This window comes from Phocoena sinus, chromosome 19 (genome assembly GCF_008692025.1).
Source record: "Phocoena sinus isolate mPhoSin1 chromosome 19, mPhoSin1.pri, whole genome shotgun sequence".
Classification (NCBI taxonomy): Eukaryota; Metazoa; Chordata; class Mammalia; order Artiodactyla; family Phocoenidae; genus Phocoena; species Phocoena sinus.
The window spans coordinates 9,136,686-9,159,190 of NC_045781.1; the positions used below are offsets into that span (position 1 = coordinate 9,136,686).

The 22,505-nt window shown below is 52.8% G+C and overlaps 1 protein-coding gene across 1 annotated transcript in view; it reads left to right on the plus strand.

Moving 5' to 3' along the window:
- The window catches only part of SYMPK (symplekin), a 36,009-nt gene that overhangs the window by 13,228 nt on the left and 276 nt on the right, over positions 1-22,505 (plus strand). Inside the window, 21 exon segments of the mRNA XM_032613333.1 lie at positions 2,217-2,371; positions 4,497-4,647; positions 6,072-6,276; positions 7,138-7,288; positions 8,453-8,476; positions 8,479-8,623; positions 8,626-8,689; positions 9,762-9,843; positions 10,043-10,156; positions 11,188-11,259; positions 11,261-11,336; positions 12,340-12,500; positions 14,023-14,082; positions 14,084-14,131; positions 14,465-14,566; positions 15,190-15,280; positions 16,420-16,521; positions 20,389-20,576; positions 21,322-21,498; positions 21,691-21,786; positions 22,038-22,373. Coding sequence (XP_032469224.1) covers positions 2,217-2,371; positions 4,497-4,647; positions 6,072-6,276; positions 7,138-7,288; positions 8,453-8,476; positions 8,479-8,623; positions 8,626-8,689; positions 9,762-9,843; positions 10,043-10,156; positions 11,188-11,259; positions 11,261-11,336; positions 12,340-12,500; positions 14,023-14,082; positions 14,084-14,131; positions 14,465-14,566; positions 15,190-15,280; positions 16,420-16,521; positions 20,389-20,576; positions 21,322-21,498; positions 21,691-21,786; positions 22,038-22,373 — 2,600 coding nt within the window.

Below are 22,505 nucleotides of genomic sequence, written 5' to 3' on the forward strand. Positions count from 1 at the left end.
TCATTTTGAAATAATTTCGAACTTGCAGATAAGTTACAAGAATAATACCAAACACTCCTGTGTACCCTTCACAAGGTGGGGATCACACATTCCATTTAGTTGTCACATGCCTTGAGTCTCCCAAATCATTTCCTCAGCCTTCTTCTTCTGTTTCATGACCTTGACGTTGTGAAGAGTCCAGGGCAGCTGTTTGGTAGAATGTCCCTCCTCTTGGGTTTGTCTGCTCTTGCCTCCTGATAGGATTCAGGTTCTGCACTTTTGGCACGAACACTGCAGAAGTGATGCCCCAACCTCCTCTGTGTGTTGTGAGGAGGCACATGATGTCAGTTTGTCTCATCATTGGCGATGGGAATTTGATCTCTTGGTCGAAGTGATGACCGCCGGGTTTCTCTAGTGTAAAGTACCCTTTTTCCCTTTGTAAATAATAAGCTGAGAAGAGATACTTAAAACTATGTAAAATACTAGTTCTGCTTCAAACTTTGTGTGGTTTTGGCATCCATTAATGATGGTTGCCTGCCTCTATTATTACTGTAATGGTTATAAAAAGGTTTCTTTCTACATTTATTACTTGGCATTTTGCTATAAGGAAGAGCTTTCTTTTCTTCTCCCTACTTTATTATTAGTGTGGACTTCTGGATTCTTATTTATTCTCTGGGTTATAATCCGTTATTGTTGTTATTCATTTTGTTACTCAAATTGCCTTATATTTAGTAGCAGGAGCCTTTGAGCTGGCTCCTATGTCCCTTTAATGTGTCCTGTAAGTTCTTTTGAGCATTTCTTACTTTCTGGCATAACAAGGTGTTCTAGACTCATCATGTACTTCCCTTACCCCAGCCTTCAATCAGCCATTTCTCTAAGGAGCCCTAGTTTCTTTCCTTTTCTTTCTTTCTTTTTTTTTTTTTTTTTCTGGTTTCTTTTAAGTAGGGAATAGTTTCAGAAACCAAGATCTGAGCCGTGGGCGTGTCCATTACTGCTGGGTGCATTTAAATTCTTTTTTTTTGGGCCACACTGTGAGGCATGCGGGATCCCAGTTGCCCGACCAGGGATCGAACCCACTTCCCCTGCAGTGGAAGCTCAGAGTCCTAACCACTGGCCTGCCAGGGAGGTCCCTAAATTCTTGATAGCAGTTTTCCAAAAAATCACAGCAGCGTATACAACCCCAGCAGTGTGCGAGTGCCAGTTAACCCGTTCTTACCAGCCCTGGACATTTGTTAACTCTCTGGGTATAAATGGTATCCTAGGTCTCAGCTTGCTTTTTTGCATATGTTGGAGTCAGGCTGCATGTTGTTTTACATTTATTAGCTACTTGTATTTCTGTGAAGTGCCCGTTCTATTGTGTTGGTCAGCTTTTTGTAACTGAATTGTATGTGCCCTTAGTTAATGCAGGGTATCAACTCTTTGTTACATGTGTCACAAACTTGAAGAGACTGCATAGCATATCATCATATTTTTGCCTTAATCTACTTAAATCATTACTCTATTGAACATTCCAGCTTTTCCACTCATAAATACAGCTTCAAGGAACGTCTTTGCACACAAAGTCCCTTGAGCTAGAACCGCTGTGCTTGTAGTCACCCAGCCTGTTATTGATAGAAGCTGTGTGCCATATCTCTGTACAGTCAGTGTTGCAGTGAATTCTCTGTACATCTTACCTTAGCTATATCTGTAAGTTTTTAGGGTAGATATTTAAAAGTGGAATTGATGTGTTGAAGAGGTGTGCACATTTAAAATATTGACCTACTATCAAACTGCCCTTCCAAAAGGCGATACCAGTTTACATTTCCACAGTTCACACCCCTATTAACAACTGTCACTACTAACCTTTTTATTTTTTGTCAATCATATAGGCAAATTCGCTGTCTTATTAGGATGTTTTTACATTTTCCTGATTCCTGGTGAGGTTGAGCACTGTTTCAAACTTAGGTGTTTTCAAACAGTAAAGCTCTGTGAACTTATTACTTAACCTTTTTGTCTTTTGGAGCTTAGTGTGATCAGCCAGGCTGGTATGGCTTATTCCCATTTCCCAGATGAAGAGAACTGAGGCCTAGAGAGAGGCAGATAGTTCCCCAGGGTCATATGGCACAGAGGTCTTCATCTGCTGCACTGCTTCTATTTGCTGAGGCTGCCTGGGGGCAGGGACCAGTGGGGGTGCCTGGGAGGAGGGGAGGGCTCCTGCCCTCTCTAGAGCCATCATCTTGTCTCCTTCTCTATCCCAGAGCCCAACCTGGGGGAAGACGACGAGGACAAGGACTTGGAGCCAGGCCCCTCAGCGACCTCGAAGGCCTCAGCCCAGATCTCAGGCCAGTCAGACACAGATATCACAGCCGAGTTCCTACAGCCTCTGCTGACACCTGACAATGTGGCCAATCTGGTGAGGATGGGTGGGGGCCGTCTCCCACCAGGCAGGGAGGAAGGGTCTCTAGTCTTTTCTCTGCCCCTCCGCTCCACACTGCCCACCCTTTCCAGATGACGTCAGACCTGAAACACTTTTCTGTTTTCAGTGTTGGGAGGGTGTGGTCCTGTGGGCCTTCCTCACTTTGGATGGACCTCCTCTTGCATGATCTTTACTCCTTCAGGAGGTTACTTGTCACTGCCCCCCCCATCCCCCTTTGGGTTTTCTGAGTCTCCATCTAGACCCACGCACTCACACTCTCTCTCCTCTCCTTTGCAGGGAGGGTCTGTTAACTGGAGAGTGAGCCCCATGACTTGTTTGCCAAGTGGTGTAGGATTGGCATCGGTGGGGTGGGATGACCAGTGTTTTCTTTGGATTTTCAAAGATGACCTGCTTCAAAGTGAAAGAACCACTGGTTTGAGTTGATGAGGGGAGCTGGAGTGGTGGGGTGTCTCACATCAGTCCTCTGGCTGTAGCAGCACCGAGACCTTTCTGTTGGGTGCTCATGGAGAATAAATACCTCTTCCCATGCTCAACAGCAGTCACCATCAGCTTTCCCTTCTCTCTGCCTAGAGCCTCCAAGGGGCTTAGTTGTTGGGTGATTGGGGTGGCGAGGAGTTTTCTCTCCAGCTCAGATCTCTTTGGTGAGCTCTGGGCCTGGATATGCGACCACCTCCTGCATCTTTCTCTCCTTGGGTGTTTCACAGGCACCTCAGACTTAACATTTCAAAACTAGTGAAATTTCTCCCCCGACTCTTCTACAGGCCCATGGCCCCTCCTGTGTTCTTGGCACACATGCCTCTCGTCCCCACGCCAGAAACTTGGGAGTTAAACTCTTTGCCTCCCCCTCAGCCCGAGTCTTTCCGCTCTTCTCCATTCCCCATGGCCCATGCCCTCTCCAGGCCCACCCTTTTCACACAGAGAACTACCTGCTTGTTCCCTGGCTCTGCCTTCCACTCTCCCTGTGGCAGGCAGAGGCATCTTTGTAAAGTACAAGTCATGATGCTCCCCTGCTCAGATCCCTGCCAAAGCTTTGTTTCCTTCCAGATAAAACTTAAATTCAACTTGCCTTAGACCCTGTCTGATTTGGCTTCCATTAACTTGTTGTACCTTATCTATCCCTGTCACACTCCGGGAAATTGTCTTTTTCAAATTATCAGCATGAAGTTCATAAGATTCTTTTATTTTTATAATACCTGCTGTCTCTGTAGTAATGTGCCACTTTTTTGTCCCTAATACTGTGTCCTTCCTCTTTTTTTGTTTATTCTTGCTGTAGATTTGGTTGGTTTCAGTCATTTCAAAGGACTGGCTGTTAAGTTTTGTTGATAATCTTTTGTAACCTTTTCTGTTTTATTTCTGCTGTCTTTATTTCTTTCATGTTAATTTCTGTGAATGTTTTTCCCCAAGGTAAAATGCTTGGCTTATTAATTTTCAGTTTTCTTTTCCAGTGTAAGCATTTAAGGATCTCATTTTCCATCTAAGTACCGTTGTAGCTGTATCTTACACATTTTTATTTGTAGTTATTTCATTATCTTTCTGTTCTATTATTATTTAAGAGCATGCATTTAAACTTCCAAGCCTGTAGGGAGTTTGAGATTATCTTTTGTTACCAATTCCTGACAGACATGGATGTGCTCTATTAGGATACTGATTTTTTTTTTTTTAAGTCAATTTCTGGTTCATATTATACTGTGTCACTGAACCTCCTTCCGCTCACTGGGCAGGGTACCAGCTCTGCTGCCTCTTAGCCTTCCTATACTTGGAATATATTACCCCCCAACCCCTCGCTTGCAAGACTTCACTCTGTGTCACTCTGATTCTGGCCCTTCTCTCAGTTCTCAGCCTGTGTGCCACTGCCCCGGGGAGCCAAAGCCATCCCTGGCACCCTTTACTGTGTCCTGTGGCACCCTTTACTTCTTCTCTCGTGCACCACACTGCATCAGTACTCGTTTTCTCTCTGACTTGTGCAAGAATCTGCGCTCCATGAGAGCAGGCCCAGGTCTGTCCTAGTCATTGCCATTTCGCCAGCATTGGCCTGGGTGTGGAACGAATGTTTGTTGAGTCAATAAGTAAGGGAAGGTTCCTTTTCCTGGGCATCTTGCAGGTCCTCATCAGCATGGTGTACCTGCCTGAGGCCATGCCCGCCTCCTTCCAAGCCATCTACACCCCAGTGGAGTCAGCAGGCACTGAAGCCCAGATCAAGCACCTGGCTCGGCTCATGGCCACACAGATGACGGCCGCAGGACTGGGGCCAGGTGAGTGTCACCTGGAGCTGACCAGGGCCAGGGGTTGGCACTGTGGCCACTGGGTTCTCCTTAGTGGAAGAGCACCTCTTTGTAGTGCTGCAAATGGAAAATCATGCAATCTTAGGTGTAAATAGTTACAGGTCCCATAGATACAGTGACCACTCAATAGTTTCAGGCCCTGGGCTTTGAAATCCAGCAGACCTGGGTTTGAGGTCTGAGTTGAACGAGACTACCTCAGCCACTTAATAGCTGTGTGTCTTTGGTCAAGTTACTTAACCTCTCTGAGCCCCAGGTGGTTTCCCATTCTAACAGTACTATTGAGGTATAAATTATGTACAGTGAAACACACAGCTCTTAAGTATACACTTTAGTGAGTTTTCACAAAGTGAACACACCAGTGTAGCCATCACCCAGGTGGAGAAGGACTGTTACCAGCACTCTGGAAAATTCTTTCTTGCTCCTTTCCAGTCGACACTCAAAGCATCCCCTGTCCAGAGACAACCACTGTGCTGACTTCTGTCTCCACAGATTAGTTTTTTCTAGTTTTGAACTTCTTATAAATGGAATCATAGTCTGGCTTATTTTGCTCAGCATAAGGTTTTGTTTTGTTTATAAATTTATTTATTTATTTATTTATGGCTGTGTTGGGTCTTCGTTGCTCTGCGGTGGCTTCTCTTGTTACAGAGCACGGGCTGTAGGCGCACGGGCTTCAGTAGTTGTGGCACGCAGGCTTCAGTAGTTGTGGCTTGCGGGCTCTAGAGCGCAGGCTCAGTAGTTGTGGCGCACGGGCTTAGTTGCTCCGTGGCATGTAGGATCTTCCCGGATGAGGGATCGAACCCGTGTCCCCTGCATTGGCAGGCGGACTCTTAACCACTGCGCCACCAGGCAAGTCCCATCAGCATAAGTTTTTGAGGTTCATCCATGTTGCTGTGTGAACCAAGAGTTTATTTTTTATTGCTCAGTAGTCTTCATTATGTGACTAGGCCACTGTTTGTTTATCCACACTCCTCTGTCGATGGACCTGTGGATTGTTTATAGTTTTTGGCCATTGTGAATAAAGCTGCTGCGAACATTTGTGTATAGGTGTTTTGATGCACATGTGCCCTCATTTATCTTGAGTTTATACCAAGGAGTGGAATTGTTGAGTCGTGAGTTTGGGTATGTTCAGTGCTATTTGAAACTGCTCATCAGCTTTCCAAAGTGGCAATACCATTTACTACTCCCACCGGCAGTGAGTGGACATTTCTAGTTTGAGTCTGTTGTTGTATTGCAAAATGGGGATGAAGAAGGTACCTGCTCCAGAAAGGCACTTTGCAGATTTAAATGAGTTTTGTGTGTACAAGGCTTAGAGTAGAGCCTGTCTCACAGGAGGTCCTTGGGTGGGAGCGGGTGGGTCTGACATGCCAAGCGCCCGTTTGCTGCCTCCCCCTCAGGCGTGGAGCAGACCAAACAGTGTAAGGAGGAGCCCAAGGAGGAGAAAGTGGTGAAGCCGGAGAGTGTCCTGATCAAGCGGCGCCTGTCAGCTCAGGGTCAGGCCATCTCCGTAGTGGGCTCCCTGAGCTCCATGTCCACTCTGGAGGAGGAAGCGCCCCAGGCCAAGAGGAGGCCAGAGCCCATCATCCCCGTCACGCAGCCCCGGTGAGTCCCCTTGCAGGTGCTGGTGCAGGACTAGAGGCCTGGTTCTTGGTGTGTGTGTGACAGACAAAGACAGATAAACAGAGATCGGTCTGGATGAGGGTCTGTCTGATTCCAGAGTCAATGCCCTAACCACTAAGGCTTAGCTGTTGTTTTCTTTTAGAAAAAACACCCCTTACTTATATCTAAAATTGGGATGGGATGATAGTGTCTCTCTCTAAGGATGAGGGAGAACTAAACGAGTTCACAGTGATGGTTAGATGATTAAATCAGATAACTCTTGGGGTGGACAGGGATCATGATGTAGAAAGCGCTGAGCATGATCCTAGCGCGTAGGGAGAGCTGCTGGTTGCTGCCGTCATCGTCCTCATCATTACCTGCCTGAAAGACCACAGAATCCAGCCGGTCCCTGCCCTGTCCCCAGCCAAGGCTTGCTAACAAGGCCCTGCCTGATCTGCTGCCCCTCCAAGCTCTCCATTCCCCTTCCTCCCTCCTCCAGTCACACCAGCCTCTTGGTATTTTGAACAGCCAAGCAGGTTCCCACTTGAAGGCCTTTGCACCTCCTGTTCCCTCTGCTGGAAAGCTCATCCTCCAGATATTTGTGGATCTTATTCCCTCGCTTCACTCAGATCTCCAGTCACACATTGCTTGCTGCTTATAGAGGCCTTCCCTGAGATGCTGTTTACAAAACCGAAATAGCATCCTCTTCCTTCCCATTACCCTGCGCCCTGCCGTGCCTCAGAGTCACAGGGGAGCTGGAGAGACAGTGTGGGGGGTGTCTTTGTATGTATGGCCTGGGGTGGGCCTGGGCTCCAGAAAGGGTGTTCCGAGTCACCGTGTCCCTGTCCCTACTCTCCCATGTAGGCTGGCAGGCGCCGGTGGGCGCAAGAAAATCTTCCGTCTGAGTGATGTGCTGAAGCCCCTGACCGACGCCCAGGTTGAGGCCATGAAGCTGGGCGCTGTGAAGCGGATCCTGCGGGCTGAGAAGGCCGTGGCCTGCAGCGGGGCAGCCCAGGTGTGCCTCTACCCCAGCCCATCCTTCCAGTCCCTCTCCCCAAGAGTCTACCTCACATCCCAGCAGAGAGACAGGCCCCGGGGTCAACCTCCCTGGCTCCAGATTCCAGCTCTGCTGTTCACTGGCCACTTCTCCAAGCCTTACTCTGTCGTCCCATAAAACGAAGAGATAGCAGCTCCACACAAGTGACAAGGAGGAGGAAATGTGTGGACACGCATTCGCTCTCACTCAGCACAGGGCGGCTGCAAGGAAGAGCCCTGCGAGTGCGGGCTGCCACGATGCTCTTCTTCCTTGTGATTGACAGTATTCTTGTTCGTTAGCTTCAGAAACACTTACACACCTGCTTTAAATCCTGATTCTGCCACTTCCTGGGATTGTAACCTCAGTCGAGCGACTTTTTCCCTATTTTTTTGAAGTTTATTTTATTTTATTTATTTATTTTTTGTGGTACGCGGGCCTTTCACCGCTGTGGCCTCTCCCATTGCAGAGCACAGGCTCCGGATGCGCAGGCTCAACGGGCCCAGCCGCTCCGCGGCATGTGGGATTTTCCCTGACCGCGGCACGAACCCGTGTCCCCTGCATCGGCAGGCGGACTCTCAACCACTGCGCCACCAGGGAAGCCCTGAAGTTTATTTTTAATTAACCAAATAGTATATGAACGTATTCTCTCTGTTAAAAAAATATTTCCAGGCCACAGAGGGCCTGTAAGTCTCCTTTGGCCCGCACTGCATGCCATCCCCTCCACAGAGGCGACCAATGTACAAATGAAGGGAATCCTTCAAGATCTTTTTCTGTGTACCTAAGTATGTAGATATTACTCCTAGAAATTTAGATATTTATATTTTAGATACATTTTAGATATTTAGATATATTTTAGATATTTGTAATTTCATATATTTACAATTTAGATATTACTCCTACAAATTTTAGCGATTACTTCTAGTTTTATTCCGTGATGATTACCTTTTTTCTCCCTTTTCATTTTTTTTTCTTCCATACAAATGAGACCTACCGAGAATAAGGTTCTTCACCTTTCCTTCCTCACTTAACACCGGGTCTGCGCTGGGGGTCCCTGAGGCTGGGCGGGAGTAGTTTGCAGGGTACCATCGTGGGGTGCCTGGGATTGCCCACCCCCGCACCAACACAGACCCTTGCTCACGTCAGGTGCGCATAAAGATCCTGGCCAGCCCTGGTGACGTCAGTTCGACTCGGGCCTGAAGGCCGAGGTCCTGTCCTTCATCCTGGAAGACGTGCGGGCCCGCCTGGACCTGGCCTTTGCCTGGCTCTACCAGGAGTACAACACCTACCTAGCAGCTGGTGCCACAGGCACCCTAGACAGTATGAGGACTGCCTCATCCGCCTGCTCTCCGGCCTTCAGGAGAAGCCAGACCAGAAGGATGGGTGAGGGGGATGGCCCTGCACCTCCTGTCCCCAAGAGTCCCCCCACCTGTGTCCTGCCTTTTTTTTCTAGTTTCTGACCACTTCTGTCTTCATCGGCGCCCGATTCAATCCTCCATGCGCCCATCCCAAGTCCCCCTTCTCTCCCCACTCTCCCCACACGCAGACAATGTCACCTCACTGTAGGCTCTGGGTCACACGCCTGGGCTTGCTTCCCAGCTCTGCTGCTTGCTCTGACTGACCTGTGTCACTCAGTTCTGGGCCTCCGTTTTCTCATATAATACAGAATAAATAACAGTGCCTGCTTCAGAGTCTTGTTCTGGGGGTTGACTTCCCACCATCCCCATCTCTTACCTGAATCAGTTCTGTGGCTTCCTCCTTGTCCTTGACCTCCAGTTTATCCATTCTCCCACACAGCAGCGCAGGTGACATTTTATAATGTAAATACTATCTTGTTATTCCCCACTAAAAACCTTCAGTTGTCCTCCAGATAAAATGCAACTTTCTTACTATGTTTTATGAGACCTTGTGTAATCCAATCCCTACCAACTTCTTTAGCCTCCTTTCTTACCTCTCTGCTTTTCCCTGCCCCCAAACTTTAGCCGCACTGGCTGGCCTTCAGTCTTCTGTTCCTCAAACATGATGAGTTCAGGGCTTGGCACTTACTGTTCTCTCTACCTGGAATGCTGTCCCCCTACTCCTTGCATGGCTGGCTCTTCCTCATCTGCCAGCATTGACTAAAGTTTCATCTCAAAGCAGCCTTTCGTGGTCACCACGTCTAAAATAGCAACACCCTTTCCCAGCCCCCATCATTCCCTCCCATTGCTGTATTAAACAAGCTAGAAATCCCCATTTGACAAAGGGGAGAAACTGAGTTTCAGAGAGGCAGTCTCTGCCCAAGACACCCACCTGGCAGCGTTTGAACCCTGCTCTGTTGCCTCCATAGCTTGTACCCAGGGGGTTGAGCGAGCTCTGTGAGGGGGGCGCCCTGCCAGCTGTGAGCTGCGATCAGCAGGACAGGGAAACCAGGGGGCCCCTTCTCTGCAGCCGTTCACTGTCCCTCCCTCTCTGGAAGGATCTTCACCAAGGTTGTACTGGAGGCGCCGCTGATCACTGAGAGTGCCCTGGAGGTGATTCGCAAGTACTGTGAGGATGAGGTGAGGACGGGCGGCAGATCTCCCTGCATCCCCAACATTGTGGTGCGGGCAGGAGTCCAACTTGTTGCAGCCTGTGGCGGGGGGTTCTGTGAGGGACCAGTAGCTTTTGTCTAGGACCAGATCTGACTGAAGCGAGGGAGACACCCCAAAGGCACACCGTGGGTGCCTTCAGCTCTGGTTCCCTTCCTTCCTGCTGCAGAGTCGCACCTATCTGGGCATGTCCACTCTTCGAGACCTGATCTTCAAGCGCCCGTCCCGCCAGTTCCAGTACCTGCATGTTCTGCTAGACCTCAGCTCCCATGAGAAGGACAAGGTGATCCCCCGTCGCCCTTTGCTGGGTTACACTCAGTCCTTCCTCTGTCCCAAGTAACCAGCCCAGTCTTTTCCACATTCCCCTGAAAGTTTCTGGGCCTAATGTCCTTCTTGCAACAATTTTTTGGTGGTGGTGGTGGTTTTTCCATTTACGATGGCACGAGGCTGCTTAGAACACACACACATATACACTCACCGCCTCCCAGGAAGGACAGTCCCATTTTCGTTCTTATTCCACCCGTGTTGGTGCGCCCCTCTCAAGGCCTGGTGGTGTGCTGGGACCTGGGGGAGCGCTGACCAGGAGGGGAGCCATTGTGGCCCACACAGTGCGTTCAGTGCCAGGAGTGGAGTAGGGTGTGCGGTGGCGGAACCCTGGAGGCTGAGGAAGGGAGGTGGTCTAAGGAAGGCTTCTGGAGGAGGGGTCATGTGAGCCAAGACCTGAAATATGAGTAGACGGGTGTGCCCTGGACGGAGGGAACAGTGTGTGTGCATGTGTGTGATTGAGACGGCCCTTGGTCCACCCTGCTCCAGCCTCCTGCCAGCTCCTTTCTGATGTCTTGTGTCCATTCATTCAGCAGACCCTCACTGCACACCCTGGCTCAGCCCTGTGGTGCTTTTGGGGACAAATCACTGCCCCAGACCAGGCCCTGTCCTCATGGCTCCCAGCAGGGATGTCTGAGTGAAATAGGATACAGCCAGTGACAGGCACGCCAGGCAGTGGGAACCTTTTGTGCCAGGTCTCAAAGCCAGGGAGAACGCTGTTACTTTTGAGGAACTGAGGAAAACTTCTGGTTGGAGTAAAGCAAGCAAGGCAAGAACGATAAGAGGTGGGGCTGGGCAGGTAGATGGTGAGGTGGTGCAGGGCCCTGAGGTGGGCCAGGAAACCTCTCTTCCAAGCCGGTGACCAGTCTTGGGCACAGGTAAGTCAGCCCAGCTGGGCCTCTCTCAGACTTCGGCTTGTTTTCACACTGGTGCTGCCAAGCTCAGAACAACTGTCTTCCCCTCCACCATCTTCCCCCACTCTCTCCTCAGGTGCGTTCCCAGGCCTTGCTATTCATCAAGCGCATGTACGAGAAGGAACAGCTACGAGAGTATGTGGAGAAGTTTTGCCCTCAATTACCTACAGCTCTTGGTCCACCCCAACCCGCCATCTGTGCTCTTTGGAGCCGACAAGGACACAGGTTTGGTGCAGGTTCTTCAGAGGTGTATTGAGCACCCGCTGTGTCTCAGGCTCTGGCTGGGTCTTGGGGACAGAGCTGGATCTAAGCTGAGCCCTGCCCAGCCTGCCTAGAGAAGACAGCCAGACAGTAATAACCAGAACGAGCAGGCCTCAGGTGGCGAAACTAGGAGTCTGTGGAAGCCCAGAGGGAGCGCCTGACCCAGCGTGAGGGGTCAGGGAGAGCATCCTGAAGGAGGAGACAGCTGGGCTGAAAGCCGAGGACAAGGAGAGCTAGACACTGATGGGGCTCCAGGAAAGACCAGGCAGGATCATCGCAGGCCAATTTGCTCGGCAAAGCTCTGGGTCCTCCAGAATTGCAGACAGGGAGACCCGGTCCCCAGGGGAAGGGACCATTAAATTGGAAGGTTCAGGCTGTGGCAGGAAGCACAGGGCCTTCGAGGAGCACAGGAGCCCTGGTGCAGCCTGGGTGCCAGGAAGGCTTCCCCGGAGAAGTACTGGCTATGTGAGACCCAGAGGAGGAGGTACAGAAAGAGGAGTTGGGCAGCAGTGTTCTAGGCATCAGAGCAGCACGTGCAAAGGCTCCAAAGTGGGGGCCCTGGGGGACTGTCAAAAGTAGGGTGTAACCAGAGCACACAACCCCAGAGGCAAGGCCACCCTGAACAGGACCTGGCAGGTGGAGCAAGGTGAGGAACTGGGGGTTTATCCTGAGGGCATAGGACAGTCGTGGGAGCACTGAGCAGGGGAGGGACAGGGTCAGAACTTGGAAAGATCTCTCTCACTGCCTTGTGGATTGGTGGTCAGAGGAGACCAGATGGGAATTTAATGCAGAGACTCTGAAAGGGGAGCAGTCCTGGTTCCACCCCATTTCCCAGATGATTGGCTTCCTGCCCAAACAATTTGCTTCCAGGCCCAGCTCCCTTATGTGCCTGTCCCCCAAGAAGAGCCAGATGCTGGGGGTGGGAGGGGAGTGGGGCCGCCCTGATCTTCACCCCCTGCCCTATTAGAGGTGGCAGCGCCCTGGACTGAGGAGACAGTAAAGCAGTGTTTGTACCTCTACCTGGCCCTCCTGCCTCAGAACCACAAGCTGATCCATGAGCTGGCAGCCGTGTATACTGAGGCCATCGCTGACATCAAGAGGACAGTGCTGAGGGTCATCGAACAGCCGGTGAGGCCCCTGAGCCCACCAGGCTCCGTCCACCCATGGGTGGGGCTCAATCCCCAACTCCAGCCCTTACCCTGGTATACTCTCCTTGTGTGTGCTGAGCACTAAGGGTTGTCACCCCAGGCTGAGCAGCTGTGTCACTTGCGGGTAGTCCACACTTGCATCTGCTCCTGAGAAGACAGCAGGGTAACCCCGCAGTTAAGAGCCTAGAGTTGGATGGACCTAGGTTCACAGTCCGCCTCTCACTTTCTCACTGCGTAAACTTGCAGCCTTCAGTAAAAACGGGGAAGATAATTCAGTCCCCAAGCTTGTTGGAGGGATTCCGTGACCTCATGCGTGTAAATATCTGTGTCACTGTTATCATTTATGAGCTGTCCTTCCCCTGCCTTGCTGACAGAAATCTTTAGTTGTCATTGCCTAAGTCCGTCCTGCTCCTCTCTGGAACCCCAGGGTCACCCACAAGAGAAGCATCTCCGTTACAGACTGGCCCCTAAAATTCAGAATGTCTGCCGTTCCGATTTGTAGCTGGGTTTGAAACTACTTTTCATATTTCTGTCCCTGACATTTATTACTGAGAATTTCCAACATAAACAAAAGGAGAAAGTGTGGTACATTAATTCCCACATACCCACCCCCCAGATTCAACAGTGTCTTTACCTGTAATGTGGGGGTAATAGGCTCGGTGTGAGGAAGAAGCAGATTCTTCTCCCCATTCTCAAGGTGAGCCCACCAGACTCTGAGCTCTTCGAGGGCAAAGACTGGCAATTCCACTTGGAATTGTAAAGATTTATGGGGCAGAGGAAGGCATGAACCCTTGAAGCCTGGCCCTCCGCTCCCTGTGTTTGGCGTTTGTGGTAGGTTGGGGGGAAGTCTGCAGAAGCAGCAGCAGGTCTGAGCCCTGATCTGAGCACGCAGCCAAGCCAGGGCCCTGGCAGTCACAGAGGTGGGTGGGCAGGGCGCCTACAGAAGCCAGAAGAGTCTTCACCAAGGAACTGAAGGACATGTTGGGCATTAAAGCTCAGGTTAAGTCAGATGGCAGGAGAAGGCACGGTCTGCCTAGAAGGGCAGCATGGGTGAAGCTCAGGAGCTGCAGGAAGCCTGTGTCTGTGTGAGATTGGGTGGAAGAGACGGAGATGCTTCTGCCCAAACCCTCCCTCCCCTTCCCCCCCACTTCTGTGAATGCTGTCACCAATATTTTCCCGTTTTATTGAAATATGATTGACATATAGCGTTATCTTAGTTTAAGGTATACAACATAGTGATTTGATATATGTATATATGGGGAAATGATTATTACAATAAGTTTGATTTACATCCATCACCTCACAGAATTAACGATTTTTTTCTAATGAGAATTTTTAAGATCTACTCTCTCTCTGTCACCACTTCTTACTCCCAAGTCCCAGCATCCACCCTGCCCCTGACACCTGGGCCTCCCTGAGCTCTCACCCTGGGCCCTTCATCGTCCTCACATCACCTAGCCCCTTCCCTGGGCCTTCCCTGTCATCCCTCTCTCTACATCTAGATCCGAGGATGGGCATGAACTCGCCTGAGCTCGCTCCTGCTGGTGGAAAACTGTCCCAATGGGGGCAGAGACACTGGTCACACGTTGTCTGCACAGCCTCAGGACAAAGGTGCCCCCTGGGACCCTACCTTTCATCATTCTCTTCCATTGCCCAGGTCTTCCCCATTTCCCCTTCCCCGGGCCTGGGGATCAGAGCTGCTGGGTCCCCAGATGCTTGGCCCTCTTGTGAGTCTCTCCCCATCCTTGGGCCTCAGTTTCTCCATGTGGAAGAGTGTATTGCTAAATGCACTTGAGAAAGCAAGGAGCCAAGGACTTCTGCTCTGAAATGGAGTTGCCCCTCCCAGCCCCTCCCACACACCCACCACCATTTCTCCTCCTCCTCGGAGCGCACCATCACCCCACCACCCCCAACACCTGTGCCTCCTGCTGCTTCTACCTGCAGTCCCACCCTCCCCCAGAGCTGGTGAAGCGGGTCCGGGATCTCTACCACAAGCGACTGCCCGACGTCCGCTTCCTCATCCCTGTGCTCAATGGGCTGGAAAAGGTATGGAGCTGGATGCCTCGATGCCCCCACTGACAAGGACGTGGCAGGGCAGGGGTGGGGAGGAGGTAGGCAGGTGCCCATGTCAGATGCTTGTAAACACATTCTGGGGCTTGTCTGGGTCAATGTCAACTTTGCAAGCCGCTCCCCTCTCTGAGCCTCAGTTTCTTCCTCTGTCAGGTGAGCATCACAGTGATGCACCCTCCTCGCCTCCCCCACCCCCATACACACAAGGTTGTCCTGAGGCCTAAATGTAACCACAGAAGCAGCACTCTTCCTAGCGTAGGAGGCACCTGCCCTTGAGGATGTGCATCCGCTGCCCATGCTCAGTCTTGTAACAGGCTGTGGGACCTTGGGTGAGCCTCCATCTCCTCCACTTGCAGGAGGAATCACTGAGCTGGCCCAGGGGGCTCAGATGGGGTTGATGAGGCTGGGGCTGAGTCAGGCCCAGTGAGTTGGGAAAGCTCAGCCTTGAGGGACCAGAGGAAGTGAGAGGAGGAAAGCACTGAAGGGGCTTGGTGAGGCCAGAGCTCGCCCCCCACCTCCCCAGGGTGAGCAGTGGGGAGGCTTGTTTGGAGGGGGTGGGCGGGTGTGTCTGACCTGCCTCCCATGCCTTGCCCTTGTAGAAGGAAGTGATCCAGGCCCTGCCAAAGCTCATCAAACTCAACCCCATAGTGGTGAAGGAGGTCTTCAACCGCCTGCTGGGCACCCAGCACGGTAGGTGATGTGCTCTCCTCCCCACCAGCGGCCAGCTCAGCCCTGGCCCTCATATCCCTCCCCCGTGGCTCCCTGTGCCCCAGCTCCCCCCAGGAGACCCCACCTAGGTGGCAGGAGGAAGGGGTCCTGGAGGTGAGATGCGGAATGCTGGGGAGGGATGCCATCTTTAGAGAGGAAAGGGGTGGGGGCTCATCTTGCTCTCTGGGGCTACCGTCTTACCGTCACATTCACTTCTTGGCGACATCTCAACGTCTATCCCAGAGCTCCCAGGTCACCCTCCTGTGATACATGGATGATGGCTTCATCCACAATGGGGACAAAATTGTGGAATTGAGGTCTGACTCTCTATAAGCGTCTTGCCTTCTAGGACCCAACTACTCTTCCTCAAACATGGGCTGCACTCCTGCCCTTCCTTAGCTCTTGCATGAACCCCTCCAGCTGTGGGTGAGGGGTCTTTGTTTGACCTGGTCAAAAAGAAAGAATACTTCCAACCTAGAAAGACTACCAAGTGGCATAGGGTAGATTCCTCACCCCTCACCCCAGTGGCTGGAGCTAAGGAGGGTGGAGGCTGTCTGTTCCACGTGTAATCTGGTGATTTAAAACATACGCACAAGAGTGACTGGGACCCTCAAAACCCCACCAGAAGACTGCCATCTCCCCCAGCCTCCTCCACTGTGGCATTCAGTTCAAGCAGTTTGCAAGTCTGTTGCCTGTCCCAGCCTTTCCTGTCCAGCGAATTCCCCTCAGTATCTGTGCTGTGCTAGGCACCTGGGATGAGCTCGTCCTAGCTCTGCCCTCATGGGTGCCCACACTGGGGCAAGTGTGGGGGAGAGCAGCTGAATCACACTAGATGTTGCCCTAACGAGGGTAGGAGCCCAGTGCTGGGGAGGAGGAGAGCACAATGAAGGCCTCTGATGATGCCCTCCGGTTGTGAAGGATGGCTTTCCAGCTGCTGTTGCATTCAGGCCCCTCCTTTTGCGTTCTCAGTCTCCTCCTTCTGCTACTTTAGCCCTTTGTACCCCTAATCCCAGAGGGGCGCCTGTCTTCATTTGCCGCTCCCCCAATTTGGGGGACTTGGACCTGTCTCTTAGGCCTCCATACTGTCTCCTCCACCTCCCTGCCACTCCCACCTGCTGCAGGTGAAGGGAACTCAGCCTTGTCCCCCCTGAACCCTGGAGAGCTTCTCATCGCATTACACAACATCGACTCCTCAAAGTGTGACATGAAGTCCATCATCAAAGGTGAGGCGTTCCCCCCAAACCCCCTTGAGTGGTCTGGCCACTTCGGACCTGGGGAAGAACCCAGTCACCCACGTGCCCCTGCTGGAATCTGCCAAGTCGGAGATTATGCTGCCTGCAGCCCCATCTCAGAGTTCCGGACACCTACCCTCGTTCCTCTCCCTCCCTCCCCCCACCTAAGGAACTGAGGCACCCAGTGTGCACTGACACAGAGTAGTCCTCAGGAAGGGTGGGGAGCCCCTCCCTCCCAGCACCAGCCTGAGGAACTAAGTAAGCAGAGCCCTTGGCCAAGCTGGGCAGATGCACAGGCAGCAGAGCAGACAGTGCACCAGGGCAGTTGTTGGACCAGGAGTCTGGTCTGGCCTCCAGTTGAGACTGGAGAGTGTGCCTCCAGGGCAGGGGAGTTGGTGGCAACCTGGTGGGCTCACCACAGTTAGCAGTTTCATAATAGCTGTTGTCACTGTTTACCTAGCACTTACTCTGAGCCAGGCTTTCCTCAGTACCTTACAGGCCTGCCTGCCAATCCACACCACTCTTTACCTGGGAAGTATGCTGACTTCCGTTTTGTAGACGAAATGGAAGTTCCAGAGAAGTTAAGTAACGTGCTCAGGGCCACATAGAAGCTAAGTGGTATAGTGCAAAAAAACAGAATCTGAAGTTGGGTGGATCTGAGTTGGAAACCCGGTCCTGCTGGTTCCTCCTGCAGATGGCATCCTGGGTCCCAGGGCTGCCTCCTGTGGGACAATCTGTCTCCCTCAGCTCTCCCCAGCGCTCCCCTCCACTTCCTCCCTGAAAGAGGTTTCTGGTCCAGAAGCCATGCTTTCCCCCACAGGTGGAAGCCCTTACTGTCCCCTGCTCTTCTCGGAGGACAACTGTCCTTTGTTTCCTCCTCTCTCCTTTAAAAGCGGGGACGGGGTTTTCCCTCCTTGCCATTTAGTTTCATGTCTAGCCTGAAGTAGCTTCTTCAGTGACTTATTTCCTAGTCTTCCTCAGCAAATTCTCTCAGAAACTTTTAGGTCAAGAGAGGAGCTTATGAAAATTATAAACACACGCTACAGCTGAGAAGGAACTAAGGCCTCTAGTGGAAGCAGTAAAGTGAAAAGTGTCTCAAAGCTGAGACTCCAGGAGTAGAGTAGTCTTTTTACACGACCTGGCCCCTTAGATGATCTCTGGAAAGTTACAAGCCCATTCCCAAGGACGGTACCCTCACATGTTTTTATGTACAATTTGAGGGGTTCGGATTATGCTAGTATGGCCTGATTCTGGAACTGCAGAGCTGACCCTGGCTGGGTCTGGTGGTTTGGGGGAGGGGGCCTGGTCAAGAGATGCGGTCAGGTGGTAACCGTGTAGGCCCCACCCACCCCTGCCACCTCACTAAAGCCCATTCATGGACCCAGATTTAGTCCCTGATCTTATACATGGGAACCAAGGCCCAGGGAGAAAAAGGGCTTTAGCACAGGTCACACACGAAGCCAGCGACCAGGCCCTGGAGATGTCAGCAAGTCCTGGCCTTTAGAACCCCACGTGTTTCTTCCTACAAACCCAGGCCCACACGGAGCCTCTATATTGGTGAGCTCTTGGCAACCCTTCAGCTGGTCACCCTACCGGCTGTTCATCGCCAGCATGCAGTCCAGTCAGTTCCCAGAGCACGCTTCTCTGCTCAGGCACCAGTGCTTTTCTCAGTTGCACTAGTAACCCTACTTGACTGTAAGCTCCAGATCCAAAGTCCAGATACAAAGTCTAGCCCTGTTTTGGGCCCCAGTGGAATCCCCAGTGCCTAGCAGTATAAGCAGTCATTCCAGGCATTCAGTCTCTCCTTAAACCACCCTTTTTCTCTGGTGAGTTTTTCTACAACTGGACCTGTCCAGTGGACTGGTTCAGTGATTAAGAAAACTCACTGAGCACCTCTGCTCAGTCCTTTGCTGGGCAGTGCTGAGGATACAACAGGGATGGGGACAGTCCTGGCCTTGCCCTGCTGGGGCTCACAGGCCATCCCCAGAGTAACAGTCTAAAATGAACAGGACTGGGACAGGGGGCCCAGCGCGGCCACTGACTCTCCCTTGTATGGGACGTTAGGGAGGACTTCCTGGAGGAGGGGACACCTGAGCTGAGACCACAGAAGGATGAATAGGGGTGAGGTAACAGGAGAGAAGATGATCCCAGAGATCATCAGGCCAAGAGAGATGCTAGCGTGGCCTGGTTCTGGAACTGCAGAGCGCACCCTGGCTGGATCTGGCGGTTTGGGGGAGGGGGCTTGGTCAAGAGATGAGGTCAGGCTGTAACCGTGTAGGCCCTGCCCACACAGGGTCTCATAGGCCACAGTTCAAGTGTGGACTTGCTCACTTAAGGGCCTGTGGGAGGTACAGGGTCAGGTTGAGTTTTTTGTTTTGTTTTGTTTTTTTGCGGTACGCGACGCGGGCCTCTCACTGTTGTGGCCTCTCCTGTTGCGGAGCACAGGCTCCGGACGCGAAGGCTCAGCGGCCATGGCTCACAGGCCCAGCCGCTCCGCAGCATGTGGGATCCTCCCAGACCGGGGCACGCACCCGTGTCTCCTGCATCGGCAGGTGGACTCTCAACCACTGCACCACCAGGGAAGCCCCAGGTTGAGCTTTTGAAAGACCCCTCAGGCTGCTGTATGGAGGGTGGATTAGAGGGTGGGTGGGAGGCCCAGGAGGAGGCTGGGGTGGAGCTGAGGCGGAGGAGAGGGAAGAGGGTTGATTTTGGAGGCTTTTAGGCAGAGCAGGCAGAAGCCAGCAGCTACCTAGAAGGGAGGAGGAACAGCCTCAGTTTCTGACAGGTCCTCTTGTACTTTGTTCACCTTCTACTCTCCTTTCTGCTCCTTCAGCCTAGATATCCTCACTACCCTGCCTCCAACCTCCTCCCTGCCTGTCTACCTGTAATGCCTCCATCCTCCCCCTTTTCCTTATAGGAGCCCCCCACCCCCCATTCTTTATAGGCACCCACCCCTGTTCTCCATTAGCCTCTCAAGGATTGGCGGTCTCTTCTAGCTCAATAAAAACTTCCTGGTTGACAGACTCACATGGCAAGTGGTGTTTGGGGAAGAAGGGGTTCAGAGGCAGTTCCTGGAGTCTCCCCATTAACACAGTGGATCCGAGCACCACTGATTTTGGGGTACCACAACCCACTCCTGAAGGAACAGACCCCAGGGCCTTCCCTGGTCTGCCTGCCTTCGTGGGTGCTTGTGTTGTACCAGCACTCCTTGGGCCCTTCCTGGCACTGGGTGCTGAGCTGGGGAGCTCATCGTATGCCCAGACATCCTCCTCCCACCCCTGTCTCAGTACTCTGTGGACCGTGCCTTCCATGTAATCCTACACCTGATAACACCTGAGCACCAGCGCAAGCCCTTATGCACTGGGTTGAGAGTGGGCAATCTCTTGACCAGCCTGCTGGTGGAGACCATCTCTTCTGTCTCCTATGGGATTACTTACGGAAGTTAAAGCTGTTTCCCTCTCCAGTAGGGGTGGAGGTGCTATGCCACACCAGTCAAGCCAGAATAGGTCCCCAGGGGTTGGCAATATATCTCTCACCTCACCCTTTCTGGGGGTTGTCCCCAAACAGAGAGGGCCAAAGTCTTCCCACTCTGCCCAGTGGGGCTCCTAGGAGATGGAAGTGTCTTTTCCCTTAGACCCAGCTCCCAGGCTTTCCAAGGACCAGGCCACAGTGTCCCCTTAGAAGGAGACCTTCTGCTGGGTGGGGGAAGTCTGTCTTGCCTGGAGCTTCAGGAAGTCAGGGCTGGGTCTCCCCTCACACGGGCACATAATGGGGCTGAGGTTCTCTAAGGGGTGGGGCTCCCACTTCCCAGGGGGCAGCTGGGCAAAGGGGACAGGCCCACTCTCCGCCTCCTCGCAGCCACCAACCTGTGCTTTGCGGAGCGGAACGTGTACACGTCGGAGGTGCTGGCCGTGGTGATGCAGCAGTTGATGGAGCAGAGTCCCCTGCCCATGCTGCTCATGAGGACCGTCATCCAGTCCCTGACCATGTACCCCCGCCTGGGGGGCTTCGTCATGAACATCCTTTCCCGCCTCATCATGAAACAGGTAACCCACCCCTGACTACCCCAGTCTCCCAAGCAGGGGACTGCAGCAGGACACACTACAGACAGACTTGAGGCAAAACCCCAGGCTTTTCCAGCCTGCTTGGCCCCTACTCCAAGGGAGCCGTGATGCAGAGAATAAGCTCTACCAAGACAGCCAGCTCCTTTGCCCTGCCCTCTGCTGAGACAATACAACCTTTTAGGGGTCACTGAGTCAGACAGGTATAGGGTGGCAATGTGATGAGTGAGGGCTGTTGGGTGGTAGGAGCAAGCAGAAGGCTTCAGGGGGTGCACATCCCAGGAGAGGTATGGCTGCCCCTTGCCCCCCACCATTGTGCACCCAGCCAGGATGCATACTAGAGCTGAAAGATGGTTCCGTTTTTCAGGAGAAGCTAGAAATTGTTTTTAGAAATACCATGATGAAACAAAAAACAAACCCCATGCACAAGCCTTCAGACTGGATTTAGGCCACAGGTTGCTACTTTGCAATATCTGGCTTAGAGGTTAAGTGCAGATTCAGACAGACCTGGGTTCAGATGTTGGTTCTGCCCCTTGGTACCATACCTGTGCGACCCTGGACAAGTCCCCGCATCTGGGCCTCGTAGGTTTTGCAGGGTTAATATCGCCCTCTAGAGGCTGCTGTGAAAGAAATGAGGCGGTGCCATCTTGGCAAGGTCTTCCTCTCAGTTTCTGGAGCGGCTGGCTGCCTGCAGGCCCCTTGATGACTGCTTCCTCCCTGCCTGGTCCAGGTGTGGAAGTATCCCAAGGTGTGGGAGGGCTTCATCAAATGCTGTCAACGCACCAAGCCCCAGAGCTTCCAGGTCATCCTGCAGCTCCCACCCCAGCAGCTGGGTGCCGTCTTTGACAAGTGCCCGGAGCTCCGGGAGCCCCTGCTGGCCCACGTCCGTTCCTTCACCCCCCACCAGGTACCCCAGGGTGTGGGGTGGGTGGCCCCATGGGTCCAGCCCTGGGGGACTGGGTGGGATGGGCAGAGGGAAGCCCTGCACTGCCATGTAGGTCTGGGCCTCTGGAGGGTCAAGGACACCAAGGATCTGGGTGAGGTGGGGTGTCTCTGGGTCAGAGCTGTCCTCAGCGCCCCCATCCTGCTCTTCCCCTAGCAAGCACACATCCCCAACTCCATCATGACCATCCTGGAGGCCAGCGGCAAGCAAGAGCCAGAGACTAAGGAAGCACCTGCCGGGCCCCTGGAAGAGGTGAGGGCCTGCAGCCCCTTCCCCAAGCCAGAAAGGCCCCGTCCCCTCCTACCCAGTCCAGCCATCTCTCTGCCGAGGCTCCTACTGAAAGGAACTGGGGGTGGGGAGACAGCTGCCCCTTACTCCCTATACCCAGTCTGCCGTCTGCCTTAGGATGGTTTCTGTCTTCTTTCCCACCAACCTCTTGAGAGCAGCCTGGGTCCTAGGTCTCACCCGTCCCTGAGCTTTTGTGTATCCCTCCCCACCCCCAGGATGACTTAGAGCCCCTGGCCCTGGCACCGCCCCCGGCCCCCCGCCCCCCTCAAGACCTCATCGGCTTGCGGCTGGCCCAGGAGAAGGCCTTAAAGCGGCAGCTGGAGGAGGAACAGAAGCTGAAGCCTGGGGGAGTGGGAGCCCCCTCCTCGTCCTCCTCGTCGTTGTCCTCTTCCTCGGCCCGGCCAGGCCCTCCCCAGCCGGAGGAAGCCATTGATTTCCGGGAGGAGGGGCCTGAGTGTGAGACCCCGGCCATCTTCATCAGCATGGATGATGACTCGGGGCTGACTGAAGCTGCACTGCTGGACTCTAGTCTTGAGGGACCCCTACCTAAGGTAGGGATGACAACCTCAGAGCAACAGAGGACCAGAAAGATCAGGGGCCTGGAGTTAAGTGTGTGTGCCGAGTGCCCAAGGCGGGGAGGGGGCAGAAAGGGTACGGCCTGAAGAAATATTGGAGGTGGGACC